This window comes from Erpetoichthys calabaricus, chromosome 12, assembly GCF_900747795.2.
Source record: "Erpetoichthys calabaricus chromosome 12, fErpCal1.3, whole genome shotgun sequence".
Classification (NCBI taxonomy): domain Eukaryota; kingdom Metazoa; phylum Chordata; class Cladistia; order Polypteriformes; family Polypteridae; genus Erpetoichthys; species Erpetoichthys calabaricus.
In genome coordinates, this window is record NC_041405.2 from 36,009,657 (window position 1) to 36,025,327 (window position 15,671).

At 36.6% G+C, this 15,671-nt stretch overlaps 1 protein-coding gene across 1 annotated transcript; it reads left to right on the plus strand.

Moving 5' to 3' along the window:
- The first annotated feature begins 404 nt into the window (after positions 1 to 404).
- On the plus strand, positions 405 to 14,509 carry LOC114662082 (zinc finger protein 619-like). Its single transcript, XM_028815405.2, has 3 exons — positions 405 to 1,116; positions 6,370 to 6,834; positions 10,060 to 14,509. The coding sequence occupies exons 1-3, from the start codon at positions 630 to 632 to the stop codon at positions 10,635 to 10,637; spliced, it is 1,530 nt and encodes a 509-aa protein (XP_028671238.2). The 5' UTR covers positions 405 to 629; the 3' UTR covers positions 10,638 to 14,509.
- The last annotated feature ends 1,162 nt before the right edge of the window (positions 14,510 to 15,671 follow it).

A 15,671-nucleotide genomic window follows, 5' to 3' on the forward strand; every position in this document is an offset into this window, starting at 1 on the left:
GCAAATATAAACTGAATGAATTTTTCATACCTCTAATTAATAATTGTTCGTGCAGTTCTTGTTTTTTCTCCTGTCATTTTTTTTTTTATCTTTTCATTATTTGTAACTTTGGGTGTGTGCGTTTGTATGTCCATTGTGATTTATGCACTTCAGAAGTAATCCGATACGTGTCACTGAGCGTGTTTGAATGCTCGGCTTGGATCCCGTCTCGTTTTGGTCTCAGGTTTCTGGTAGACACTGGGATTCATTCCATATTTTTGCGAGGAAGCTAGCGTTCTGACAATTCCACTATCTCCATACCTATATATAAACATGACGGAAACAAGAGCGCGTCAGAAGACTTTTATTTTGACAGCAGCCTTTTTAATTGTGACAACCGCTGGAAACACGGAAGTTGATTTTCCAGCTGCCGTTACGTGCGGTCTGTCCAGGCAGACTCGACAGTTTACATCGCTGTTCGGTTTCAAGGCCATTTCAAACAGCTCCTGGGGATAGAATTAACCCGCCTGACAATTTGAGCTTTTTTTCAGTGTAGCTAGATGTACACGAAAAAAATAAATAAATAAAAAAACGAGAAAATCAGATCGCAACGTTAAGTCCCCGCCTTTCAGAAGAAGCTCGCCACCGCCATGGAACGCAGGACGAAAGCAACATCAAGCAGGGGAGCAATTGCATTTACAGATATTGTGGAGAACAAATTTTCAATATATCGTAAAGAAATGGAACATCATGGAAATGAAGTTTGCCAAAGGGGTGGAAAGTTTAAGGACTATTATATGCTCGTAAACGAGGCACTAAAAACAGCAGTGGAGGTTGTTCGGTTGGAGTTTACAGATCATGCGGACAGAAGGTTTGCTGACCTCCACCTCGAACTTGCCGCTAGGGATAACGAGATTAAAAGTTTGAGGATGCAACTTCAAATATCCCAGAATGAGCTGCGAGCTGCGCGGGACCACGTGAACCGGGCGGAGAGCATCTTTGGGACAAGCAGATTATGTAACCGGCAAGCCCGGCTTGACTGCGACGGCGGCATAACCGAGAGGGAAGCCGCGAGTGGATCATGGTGCAGACCAACGGACCGCGCGTGGAAATCAACCAGGAGTAGCGCCCAGCGGAGTAAGCAGGGCCTTGGGGTGTTTAGCCTTGTTTATGGAAGTCAAATACTGTAAATGCGACAGCAGCTCTACACGATGTTAGCATTTGAGAAACTACTGTAATGTACTCTTCATCACCAGAGCGTTACATAGAATAGCATTAATCAGTCCGTCCATTTTCTTAGACCTTATTTTCCAGAATAGTATTTCCAACAGGCAGTGACTTTCCCAAGAGCAAAAGGTTTAAGTCAGGAACTAGTGGTAGATGGGAGGCATGCACACCATCGCTTTAGAGTTCACACATGCTTTTGTATCATGAGCAAAGAAGCCCAGAAATGTGAACACCAAGAGAACATGCCAACTGGGACACGTGAACAGGAGTTAAGAAAGTATGCCAATTGTCAGAAGGCACAGTGTACAAAAGAGTTGAGGGAAGTATTGTGGCATAAACAGCAAATTAATCAATGAAATCATCAAGTTGGATGTCACAAACATAATGCTGCGATTTTTTAATCAATACATGAATATTCACTTTAAAAATGCATATACATTAGAATGTAGCCTAAATATTCTCGATGCACCATATGTGCTATATATATATATATCTTACTACTTTAACTTTTTTGTTGGTTATGAAAAAAAGCATGCTTATGAATATGACTTGCTTAAAATAAGATGGTGAAAACTGCAGCCTTTTAGCAAATGTGAAAACAGCTCTTCACAAAGGTGTGATTCTGTGCACAGATAAAATAATATAATCAAAGAGAAAGCATAATGAAGTGCAGTTCACACTCAAAAACCAAGACAAAATCACTTGTGTTTCCTCGACCATGTTAAAAAACGTATTAATGAAATTTTCATTTTTCTAACAGACTTAGTAAAAGAAAAAAATGTAAGTCAAGTCAAGTGGGCTTTATTGTTGTAACATCAATTCACATACCTTGGTACATTTTTCAGTGGTAGAAAATTACGTTTCCTGGTGCCACAGTGCAATATTTAGACAATAAATACAGTATGACAATATAACAGTTCAAAAAGGTGAGTAGTGTAGCATAAGAAAATGTAGGACAAGAAACATCAGTACAAATTAACATCATATTGACAGATAGCAATCAGTGATGATAGGAGATGTACAATGGACAAGGAATGCAGAACTGAAGAATAATTAGTTAAGAGTTTACCATATTGAGGCACACACAGGGACAGGGGTTAACATTGAGTGTGCTAACATACACACACAAAACCAAGATAAAGGTGAGTTAAGACCGAAGCCTAGTTTCTTAAAAACCTCTGTTTGTATGCGCAAGTACACTTCTGGAGTTCCCCTTTGGCAGAATGTTCTGACATTATTAAACTGCAGAGAAAAGTTAAATGTTATCATCGACTGCGATGAATCTGAAAATGGGCATGAAGCCTGTGATCATTTTTTTGTGTTTTTTTTTAAATATGTTTAGTTCATTATGTGCATTGAAATAAATAACATCCATGCCCTTTTTATATCACCACCATTGATTTGCAGTATAACAATGGCCACTGCATCACCCAGTCACACTGCTTCAGCATATCTAAAGCAGAAAGCTCCAATAAATCAAAACTGACACTTTATTAATATGTTTCTGTTACCTAATGGCACTCAGCACACTCTTTTCTAATTGACTGTGCAATTGAGGCATGCAAAGGACTGGCATACTGGTATGTATGCTTTTTGCCTTACACCCAGTGCTCTTTGGAAAATAATGCGTGTATTTTTACTTCAATAAAATGAGTATTGCGTTAGGTTCTCATTAAATTAAAAAGTATTCAGAATACATAACACATTCTGTTCATGTTATGAAATATTGAGCAAGATTATTTCAACAAGGAGAAGAAATAATGCGATCACCCATGCATTTGTCTCAGGAAATTTATCTTTGTGGATGATTCTACACGTGCATGCTGTTAGCAAGTGTGAAGCTATCATGTGCAGGCAAGCAGAGTGCAATGGACATACACAGACTACAAACTCCTTAAGCATTTACATGGCAACATAATCAGGTTTCTCACAGAGAAATCTACATGGGTTATCCTGTTTTTTCAGAGACCATTAAGCTGTTTTTTCTAACTGGAATAGGGGTTTGCATTGCATTTTAGAGACCAGGTTTCTGTAAATAACTGGGTCATTAAAGCGCATGTAAAAAGACTCGCTGTGTTCGAGAGTCTTACTGCCTGTGCAAAGAAGCAGCTGTTCAGTGTGGCAGGGTTGGACCCGCAGGCTCTGATGATGTGTGTGTGACCCAACTTGAACTGATACATCACAGTTCAGGACACCAGTTAAATGCTGCAGGCAGGAGCAGGCCGTCATAGAATAACATACCTAAACAAAAGTCAGTTCCTCTTTTCCCACTTTACAGCTGTATCAGAAATGTGATGCAGGTGGCCCTAGCAAATTCATTAAGCCTTGTTTATGGCATTTTATGTCAAGCTAGCAGCCACATACATGTAGTAAGACAAATTTAGCTGCAACTGCGTGTTGGCTGAGGTACCATAATGAGCACTGCTGACACTGAAAGGGCTCTTAAACTTGTAAGGGCTCTTTAAAATTGAGACTTTAAAGTTATTGCAGTACTTGAAGGAAAACAAGAAATCTGGCATTAAAACATGCATATTTACAAATGATTGATGTAGGAATGTGAGTTAACTTGTGAAATTCAAATTGTGAATTATCTGGAAAAATACAATTTCTAACTGAAAACAGAATACTTCTAGGGGGAAAATATGACAATGGGGCCACCAAAATGGCAGTATTAATGGAGGCTTAAATATCATTGTCAAGTCTGAAAAGGTTGAAAGCAGACAACTGCAGAACTATATATAAAGTGAGGTGCTTATGACAGTTCCAGGCTATTTCATACAAAGTCAGAAGCCAGTCTCAGACAGGGTGATATTTTGGGGCACAGGTCCTCAATTACAGTCCAGAAGGGCCACAGTGGCTGCAGGTTTTCACTTTATCCAGTTTAGTAATTAGAAGCCAGGCCTAGCAGATAGTGCTAGCAGATAATTATTCTAAGACAAATTTTTGTCACAGTGTATATTTTTCATTTTCTGAGGACATTATCTATATGTTTTGTAGCCCAGAACAGTTTTGTATCTCTTGTCTCTTTCTTATTTATTTCAAAACATTTTATTAACACAAACACTTCATGTTACATATATACAGGTTTAAATTGAAGCACATTAGCGGAAGTGCTGGTGGTTCCTTTTCCATTTTTACCTCATTATTAACTGATGTCTGGTTAAGAAACCAGGTAATAATTAAAACTTAGATGCATCTGATTAAAACAGATAGATAGATAGATAGATAGATAGATAGATAGATAGATAGATAGATAGATAGATAGATAGATAGATAGATAGATAGATAGATAGATAGATAGATAGATAGATAGATAAGAACTTTTGCCTGAAGAAGGGGCCTGAGTTGCCTCGAAAGCTTGCATATTGCAATCTTTCTAGTTATCCATTAAAAGGTGTAATTTTGCTTAATTTTTCACTACAATAAATAAATACATAACTTTGAAAAAAAAATAAGAAAAATAGTGAGAAATATGGTAAAAGAGACAGTTAAGGGTTCTGAATTGCAACAAGTGATGTAACTAAAACTAGGCATAAAAATATATTATTTTAGTACTAAATAAACAGATATTTATTAATAAATCGGGTAGAGCGAAAACCTGCAGCCACTACAACCCTCCAGGATGTAACTGAGGAGCCCTGGTTTAGGATAATTGTGTTCCCTTTAGTTTTAGTTGCTGAGTGTGCATGCTCATTGTCTTTTTTATCTTTCACATCAGACACTTTACAGATGGGTTAAATAATTTTGTAGATTCAGATACTTGGTGAACTGTGACGTTGGTGCCCTGGATGGAGTAGTATCTAAAAAATAAAGGAACAGTACATATAGTAACTATTGATTGAGAGAATGAAGGTTTGTTTCTTGACAGTTTCCTTTTATAGTGTAATGTTTTTGTTGGTATTTTTATGTACCCCAGGACAAAAAACTTTACAAGTAATAAAAAAATGGATGAACTGCACCCACAAAGCTTGCACGTCTGCCATAAACCAATTTAATGAACAACTCCAAGAGCACGTGCACATCCTAGAGGAGCACATGACAGTCTATCACCGTCACACATTCTTTATAGTAGCCTTTTTTGTTGTCAATTTTATAGACAAAAATATATTGCAGTGATTTGTGTTTTTGCCATAAATTTACCTGTGATTTTCTTTTTCATTTTCTTCATTTTCATTCTTAGTTTTCTGAAGAGTTTGATCTGCAAACAACACATGAGGACATACGCTCTATCTGTGTATGTATCATAATGTTTGAATAATACAAGGGTATTTCAAAAAGTAAGATAACAAGACCTTACACTTTTGTATATTTATTCAAATGTTTGTATATTTATAAACAAAACAAAGGCTTAGTCAAGTACTACTTTTCCACATATTTCCAAACTTCCATATTTCCATTGGTTTTACCATGTGCCTTAGGCATCCATCCCTGCCGAGTGGTGTCAAGGTATTTCCATCAGGATGTTACATTTCCTTTAAAATATCTATATGCTTGGTACATTTATCTTGATAGTGCAGTCCACATAAAACACATTTTATCTGTCAATAAAGTTGCACAAGTTTCCAGACATTGCCTTATCTGTAACTCCAGTTTTTCCATTACCAAAGCCACTATACCAGTTCCACAGTAGTCTGACTGCTGGACCCTACACTTCTATCATTTGATGATGATTTTTAGGGGAGGTTTTGTCTTTGGCATGGAGTAATCGGATCACACTACACACCCACTATGTTTAACAAACAGTTGCATTCTCTGATGGCCTGAAATTTCAACACACAATTTATTAACAGCTATGCTTATTAGGATGGTTTGTACAAACTCTATATTACCTTACTTTTTGAAATCCCATGTATATTCACAAATAAAATAGCTGAGCATTTAAGTGCTACTAGTGCACTCTCACCCACAAAATATTTTGTTGTCTTCTAAAGTAAAAGTACACTCAGTATTAGAAATTTCAACTGTGGCAGGAGTAGAGTAGGAGTAAAGCATCTACTTAAATGACATGACTAGTTGGAAACAAGAATCAGAGATACTAATTAAGAAATATTTCAGAGAAGAACCTGTGGCCACGGCAGCCTTTGGAAAAAATATTTAAGAACCTTTCTTTGGTATTTTTTTTTTCAGAGACCATTTTCAGTTTTATTTTGTTTCCTCTTGCAGGTAAAGATAAACCTGAAGTCTTCAAAACAGAAGAAGGTTTACAAATTAAAATCATTCAAATAAAAGAAGAAGCTGCAGGTGAAGATTTTTCTTTGTTGGCCCTGGGCACTCATGAGTTGGGTTTGCATGAAGACAAAAAAAGCAGCATCAGTCAAAGGCACTGTCACACTGTGGAGAAAAATGTAGTTTTGCAAGACTCCCCATGTGCAGTGGACGGCTTAGAGTGGAAACCTGTTCTGATTAAACAGGAAACAAATGACCTTGAATCAAATCTATTTGTTGAAGATGAGATGATGTGTGTTTCTGAAAATATGTGTCTGGATGTAGAGGGGGCTTCAGCACTAAGGTTATTTCCAGAAAGGCTTTGTGATATCCAGTGTTGGACAGATGAACGGCTGTCAGTAGCTTCTGTTGATACAAAAGAGCGTGAACAATTGGCATCATCTGACCATGAGCCCGGAATAAGTAAGTTAAACAGATAGGTGATCTACACCAAAACAAATGTACTACCTCACTTTCTGTGTGATGTTTCATTGTTCTTGTTTTATTTACTTCCTCTCCCTTCTTGTACTTTTATTTTGGCATTTTTTAAATCATCGTCATCCATTTAACACCCATTTTCTAGATTTAACCAGGATAGCAGGTTACTCACAAATGTGTTTTTTTCCTTTATTCTGCAAGGATCTGGATACCTTTTGGGGGTGAGACCCATTTTTATATCATCTGACATCACTTCCAGCCACATCTTCTTAAACCCCCTTGGTGTCCACCTCATCACTTTTTTCTTGTTGCATGTTTTCACCTTAGCCACCTTAGTCCATTTCTCCTAGCACAACACTCTTTTACACCAAGTTTCTTTTTTTTTTACTTAACTCGGCCTTAGTTTTTTTTCTCATTCGTTGTCACTCAGCATATCCATCTTATCACTCTTATGTTTGTCTTTTTTTCAGCTTTGCATTTATCGGTCATGTCTCACTCTCGCAGAGCATTCTCTTCCTCATACATCTTTCATAAACTTTACCCCTTAGATGTAAGAAAGGGGCACAGCTACCAATATGTCTTCCATGTATGTCTGACACTGCTTGTAAATGCAATGCTTGCACTTCCATCTGCTCCTAAGCAGCATAACTTCCATACTCTCTCCAAAACAACTCCATTGTTGATATCCAAATGCACGCTTTCTGCATTGGCATTGTACACCCCTCTCACACACTTCCTATAAACAAAGGTCACATTTGCTGCCTGCAGAAATCACTTTGTGACAGTTTATCTTTTAAGCACCCGTTGCTGACAAATTCATGTATTGGACAGTTTCTCCCAACACCTTTACCACATACGCTGCACTGCTATGTGCCAGCCTGGTCCACAACTCCTGCCTCTGCCTCTGACAGACACCTTGGTCTTTTCTGAATTTACCTTTTGCTTCCAAACTAGTTTCTCTTTTTTAAGTGCTATTTAATTAAATAAATAAAAAAATCACAAAGGTTTTTAATTTAAATTTGATTAACTTCATCACAGTGGTGTAGTTTTTAAAAAGTGAAAGTAGACAAAAATTAAAAATATTTAATAGGTAAAAAAGACAGCATTTTGCCCAATATTGGGTCAGAGGTGTGTATGGTGTTCTATTTTAGTTAAATTACAAGTAGAAGTAGAATGGTTTTATATACTAAATTATGTTCATTCTGAATTTACCTTTTGCTTCCAAACTAGTTTCTCTTTTTTAAGTGCTATTTAATTAAATAAATAAAAAAAAATCACAAAGGTTTTTAATTTAAATTTGATTAACTTCATCACAGTGGTATAGTTTTTAAAAAGTGAAAGTAGACAAAAATTAAAAATATTTACCGTAATAGGTAAAAAAAACAGCATTTTGCCCAATATTGGGTCAGAGCTGTGTATGGTGTTCTATTTTAGTTAAATTACAAGTAGAAGTAGAATGGTTTTATATGCTAAATTATGTTCATTCTATCCCTCAATATGTCTTTTTCAAAGTCAACTTTTATTTGTCACATACAAATTACACTTACAGTACAACATGTAATGAAATGCTTTCCTAAATCACCTCATTCACTTCATGTGCTCTGACTCCCTATGCATTTCTTTGTTCTATAAAACCATAATGGAAAAAAAATATATTGCATCATGGTTTGACTTGCAAATGTTTTACAAATGAAAACAGTTGAGGTCCAATGTCTGCAGGCTGCTGGTTTCACTTTAGCAAGTATATTATACCTGGACTGCACTCCTAGCTGGCACTTAATATTTGCTGTGAGAAAAAGTATAAGTGAGGAGACACACAGTCAGCAAGTGGTTGGTACAAAGTGGTGGAGTGCTTTTCTTAAAGCCAAATAGCGTCAAAAAAAATCTTCAATAAATAAATCATGAAATCAGAGTGGAACATGGAGGTTAAAATCCTATAAACATTAGGTTAAAATCCCAGGAAGATTCTTCCTTAAAAGCACAAGACCCAGTGCCTCTTTTTAAAACCTGGCGTCTCCTTAGCTTATCCTATCAGGACCTTGCTGCGTGAGGAGACACACGCTGACAGGTGCAGTTGTCCTATTAATCCTGGGTTCAGGTCCCTCTGCATCCATAGAACTCCCACTCATGTCTCCCTCAGCCAGTCAGTCTGCATCAAAAGGCAGATGCTGTACAACGGTGTGTTCCTGCTCCTCTGAATTGCTCAGTGGGAGCATCCTTTCTCCAGGCCTACACTGAAGCACAGGCCTACTGCTTGCTATCATGGGGCATACTCCAGACCAAATGCCTCCTTTCCTCACAACACAGGCTTCTCACCATCCCGCCTTGTTTCTTCACGAGACAGACTCCTTATCGTCCTGCCTCTTTCTCCTTCCTTAGCCTTTGTTTGTTTCTCTCCGTCTGTTTCTCATTTTGTATTTTTTATTTTGATCTGTTCCTTTCTGCCACGCAGGCTCCTTGTATAGTCCGGATTGGGTGCAGGTGCTATCCTCCTGCTCCGATGTGTGAATGAGGCACACTCGCATTTCCACATAAATGTGCGATTAGCCAAGCACCCCAATCAACCTCAGAGTGCTGTGTGCACGCTCACATGTACAGCCTGCACGCTCAAGGACTCTCAATTTGTTTATTTATTTGGAATGCCCCAATCCACCCTCATCACTAGGAGGAAAACAAAGTACCCAGAGGAAAACGCACGCACACACACATAACAGTCAGATGTGGGATTTTTAATAAGGACACTGGATACATGAGGCATTGCACTGCAGTGAAGGCCTATTAGTGATTATATGTTTGTTTAGTGAATGAACTTATTTTGGACCTGTGAGAAAAATATAAAAAAAGAAACTACAGTGACATTTACAACCTTTTCTCATCTGTCATCTAAAATAAGTGATATGTCACATGCACGTAGGAAGTTTATTAACACAAAGCAGGTACCCACTGTGTGCTCTAAAAGTTTTTTTTTATCTTTGTTTAAAATTTCAATTCTATTCATTTATGAATTAATATGTATTGCAGCTTTACTTGTATATCACTTATATACAATTTAACACATGGGAAACATCAGTTCATTCTACCATTTCTGTGGTTGTAAAAAAAAAAGAATTTAAAGAAATATTTTTTCTTAAATGTTGTAAAATTGTGGGTATTATTGTAAATACATTTTTATTTGATAGTTGTGTCTTTTATTTCTTGTACATTTTTCAGAAGTGCACAGAAGCTCTGCTCTGCCCACAGTCTATCAGCCTGGATGGAAGACGTCACAGAAGGATGGCACAACTCTAGCTCCTTATTGCTACAGTGAATATGGGAAGACATTTACTTCATCATCAAATATAAAACGGCAGCAGAAGCAGACTCATGCAGAAAATATTCCACATATTGAAACTAGCAGTAACAGTAGGAACAGCAATAAAAAGAAAATGAATAATACTGTACAGATTGGTAGTTTGCTCACATGGAACATCGGTGTTCAACAACAACAGAAGATTCAGCCAGCAGAAAAGCCTCACTGTTGTACAGTATGTGGAAAGAGGTTCACTCGGAAAATGAATCTGCAGCAGCACCAAGCCATTCACACTGGAGAAAAGCCATACAGTTGTACCGAATGTGGAAACAGATATGCCAGAAAGACTAGTCTTCAGCAACATCAGAGAGTTCACACTGGTGAAAAGCCATTTTGTTGTACACATTGTGGCAAGAGATTCATATGGAAATCTAGCTTTTTGGAACATAGAAAATTTCATGCTGACAAAAGTGTCAGTGCTTTAAAAAGTACAATGTAAGACGGATATTGGGGTTAAGTTATAAAAATGATACTAAATGGTTTTGAAAGATTGAAAACCTTTGAACACCTGATAGAATTCAACATGGCGTCTTGGGCCACTTGGTTCACTGAGAGAATTCTTATGAATCATCAAAGCATTCCATTTCAAACAAAGTAGACAAATACAGTTACAGCAGGTCAGTAGTCTGGCAAATCAAACATAGCATGAGTTTATTCTTTAGAAACCTATAATTTATTTATAAAGATTATAACAAGACTCTTACATGAATGAAAATTGAACCATTTGTTTATTTTATCTTGTAGTTCTTGTTTTGTGTTTCCATTTTTATAGTACTGTAGATTAACTGATAAGAAGTGGTGTAAATTGTTGTTTAGCGTATATTGATGACAATTTTTCTGTGAATGTTATTATATGACACAATAATTAGTCATAGAAATCCAAATTTCATTTATCAGTTATAGTGTTTTTAATATTTTAATATAATTAAAGCTGTGAGAATTCAACATCCTTTATGAAAACATGAAACTGTTTTGTTAACCAATAGTTTGTTTCAAAATTCTTTGATCAATTTTTTTCTTTAAATGTTCAATGAGATAAGAAAAATGCTTCTGCCCAGCTGTTCATCCATCCATTTTCTGAACCTGTTTGATTTAATTTTGGACTGAGGTGCAATTCCAGTGTTAATCCTGGACAGGACGACAGTCCATCACAAAACACATCCATGCACACTTACTGTACACACAGCCAATTTAAGAGCTGCCAGTCAGCCTAATTTGATGTTTTAGAGAACAACCCACACAGGCAAAGGGAGAATTTGTAAATTCCACACAAATGGCGTTCAGGCCAAGATGTGAACACTGAGTTAAAGACCTGTGAAGCAACAGTGGTACACCACTTTGTTTTCATAATTTTGGACAAAATGCAAAATATCTATGGGCAATTTATATATAATTAGAGTTGCAGACTGTATTCCAAGGATTTTAACTTGTATCAACAGTAATATGCATGTAGATTTTCATGAACTTGGACTCGGCCATTTTGGAGTGATGCATTTTTTAGCCGGCCCCCATTTACATCCATCTTTGCCATTAAAATATTTGAAACACCATGTAACTAAGATTTTAAGGTGGTTCATCTTTATTATTCATGCAAAATGTCATTACTATTGACATAACAAGGGAGTTCGCCCCCTGCTTGCTTCGCTCATCAACCCCCCCAGCCTGTACTACGTGCCATCCACTTTGCATCTCTGCCACTCGCGTTGTGAAGAGGGGGGCTGAACGCACCCCAAGGAGACATGGTCTCTCCTCCGAAACTCCCTCTTAAACGGTGATACAATGGGAAACAAATACAGTTTTGTTTTTTTTTTTTACCTCCTCAGCTGCTGGCTTGCTGCCGCCGTGCCGTGTGATCTGCATCTTGCGCATCACTTTGAACATTTAAAAGCCTGTACAGAATAAGAGTCTGAAAATCTAACAACATCACATTAAAGTTCTATAAATTCTGAAAAGAATGATACCAAACATATATATGTAGGTTTGAAAATAAGCACGATTTAAAGCGTGACAAAAAATGTGACATAAAAGCGTCACGTAAAATCATTGCACAAAATCGTTGCACTTTTAGGCTTAGGATTTTATATATAGAGAGTAAGTAATACACAGTTTTTAGTTGTTCCCCCATTACAGCTCCCCTCCTTGATGAAATTTTTGAAACACCATTATAGGCTAGATTTTAAGTTGGACCAACGGCCACTTATTTGCAACATTTAGTGGAAATTAGTTCAACTATCTTTTTTTATGCATATTGGCAAATAAATGAGGAGACAAGAGACAATCTGAGGGTTGAAATTAAATCCATAGTGTGCAAAATAAATAAATAATATCAAACGAAGCTGAAAAAATTCAAAAGATAGATTATGATTTAATTACCATAGCTTGACTTCTCACTAATTACTATAGATGAAAAGAGAAACAAGATTTGTTATGCTCAGGTTTTGCCAAAGAATAAATTTGTGTGCCAGAGGTAAAAAAAAAGGAAAAGATGGTCCAGAGTTTATGGAGAAAAACACTTGTGCTAAAGATGATACATGCAAATAAATGTTAATAAACATATCTTTATGAACGTTAAAGGAAACAGACTAGTTTCTGTCTAATCTTTCCCCTTTTTTCAGGTTAGCTATAAAACATGTCAGATATACAGTGATGGGCTTACATGCCCTAAGATGTGTTTGCAGTACTGTGTGGCTCGTGTGCAAATCTGCAGGTTCTTTATGTCTCCAGTCAGCCCATTCTTATCACTTCATATGCACCATGTCCTCCCATACACTGTACAGTTCTTACTGAGCTGCCCAAGGTTGTAAACATGCAGAATCTGGACTCTTGGAGTGGTTTCTGCTTTTATTGCTAATAAAATTTGCAACTTAATGCTATCGTGATGGGTGTCCACATCATGTATCACGAGAAAAGGCTATTCGGTCCAGGCTAGCTTGGCCAAATTATAATCATTCACTGTTTGTGTGACTTTAATATCTTTAATTCCTTCAATTTCCGCAGTCAGACCTAAGAAGTAATTACTTTAGTTTTAATGGTATGTACAGGTATAGTAACTATGGAGGCACAGTGGAACAACACCTTCTGTGTTCTTTTGTCTGTTCTCCCCATGTCTTGAGCTGATTTCCTCCCACAGTCCCACTTGCTATATCTTGGCTTCTGTATTTGAGTGTGCCTTTCCGTGGATTGGATTCCATCCAGGGCTTGTTCTTGTTTTGTACCCATTGTTATAGGAAATGGCTGTGACTCTCCTTGCCCCTGTACTTGAAGATGCATGTTCAAAAGTGGATGAAGGGGCACAGCTTTACCGGTCAAGTGTTAGACTCAGCTGGATGTGCAGCCCACTTGCAAGGTTGTTACAAACTGAGCATTGTGTTTTATAATTACTGGGCATTAACCTCTCTTCGTGAGATATCACTTAAAATAGAAGTACCATTTATCCAATGGCATTTAAAATTAATTATACCAAATTACAGTAAAATTACAACATTTCTGACAATTCCTATATAAATTTGAAAGAAAACATAGATTTTAAAACTTTAAAAAAATTAAATTGTTTTGTCATGAGAAATCAAAAAGCACTAACAATAAAACATATCATAATATCATATTAATATTATTATAACGTATGACCCTTCCACTCAGGGTCACAAGAATTTAAAGTAATAAATAAACTAAATAATGGTGTGCAGGCAGAATTAGTAAACTAACACAGTGACCTAGAAGTGTTCTCAGCCCACAACTTGTGTCACGTCAGTTAGTAACGTTAATGTAAATAAGAATTCATCCAAAGACTTGTGCTTATTTCATGTTTAAGGTGCATATTTAGTAGTCATTACTCCTTTAAATAATGAATTATGAATACATTTGGGGTAAAATCTTTGTTTTTCGTGTTGGATTTTAATTGGTAGTTGAGAAGGTAACAAAAGAGATAAAACTGTAAAGTGTTAACTGTGGACATTTATACATTAATAAACTCTGTTCTGAAATAACTATTCTGATTATTTTAATGTGCAGCAGTAGAAATGAGTTTACTTTGTCTCAGCTGGAAAAGTAAATTAAACCTGTAGCTCAATGAAATTCAAAGGCTTACTTTTAATTAAATAATGTGATGAATGTGGAGAAAGAAAGTAATCACAATATATAAATAGCTACATACATGTGTTCTACAATCAATAAGCTAGTCAATAAGTCGTTTAATTATCACATAATTGATTCACACTGCGGCATTATGAAATTGCCTCATTTTAATAACATGTATTTCTGAATCATCTGTTTTTATTTTGGAAAGATAATTTGTCAAAGAACATTATTTTCAAGTAACTTTTTCCAGAAATCCCTTTTTAGTTTCTCTACAGGCAAGAACTCATATCAGTCGACACAAGTGAGAAGAGCTGCTCTTACTGACTGGCCAATCCTCAAAGATCAACTTTTTCCTTTACTGGTTCTGAGTGAAAAAAAGGTTATAAAAAAATCACCTTTTGGTGAATTACCTAAATCTCACACTGGAAAAATTGGGAGAAATCCAACCTTTTAATTAAAGTATATTAATACTGAGAAAAAAAAATTCCTCATCAAGAAACAATTATTTTTAACAAAATCACATGTGCCTCAGTTTCTTGGCACCCCTACATTTAATTCTTTTTACAACCTTCCTTTACTAATGCAAAAGCACTGAGCCTATAATTTCCTATAATTTCTTATAAGTTTGGATAATATATAGCAGGGAATCTGAGAGCACTTCTCTTTACAGAGTCTCTCCAGATCATCCAGGGTCCTAGGTCTTCTCTAGTACGTTCTCCTCTTCAGTTCACCCCACAGGTTTTCAACTGGGTTTAAGTCCAGGGACTGAGACTGATATGGCAGAAGCTTACTTTTTGCATTGCTTTAACTAGTTTTGTGTTGATTTGGACATGCATTTTAAATCATTGTCATGTTGGAAAATCCAGCAACGACCCACATAGGCTTCTTGGCAAAGGCATCCAGATTGAGATTTAAAATCTCCTGGTATTTAATGGAGTCCATGAGGCCATGTGCCCTAAACAAGGGACATCTGGCAAAAAAACAGTCCATGACATCACAGAATGTCCCCCATACTTGACAGTGGGGTTCAGATTCTTTTTGGTATAGCCAGCCTTCTTTTTTATACCAAATCCACCTTGAGGGTCTGTTGTATTTTTGAGCATCTGTAAAATATCAAATTTCCCCCACGGGACAAATAAAGTTCTATCTATCTATCTATCTATCTATCTATCTATCTATCTATCTATCTATCTATCTATCTATCTATCTATCACTTTTCTCTGTTGTCCTTCCTGGCAAAAGGTACAAGATAATTAATACTCATGACACGAGATTCAGACTCAGTTTTTATCCATAGGTCACCAGGCTACTCAGCATCCACTCACTCATACTACCAACTGTGTGATTGCTTCTTGTTCTTGTACTGCTGATACTGTTAATGTTGTATTTGGTGTAT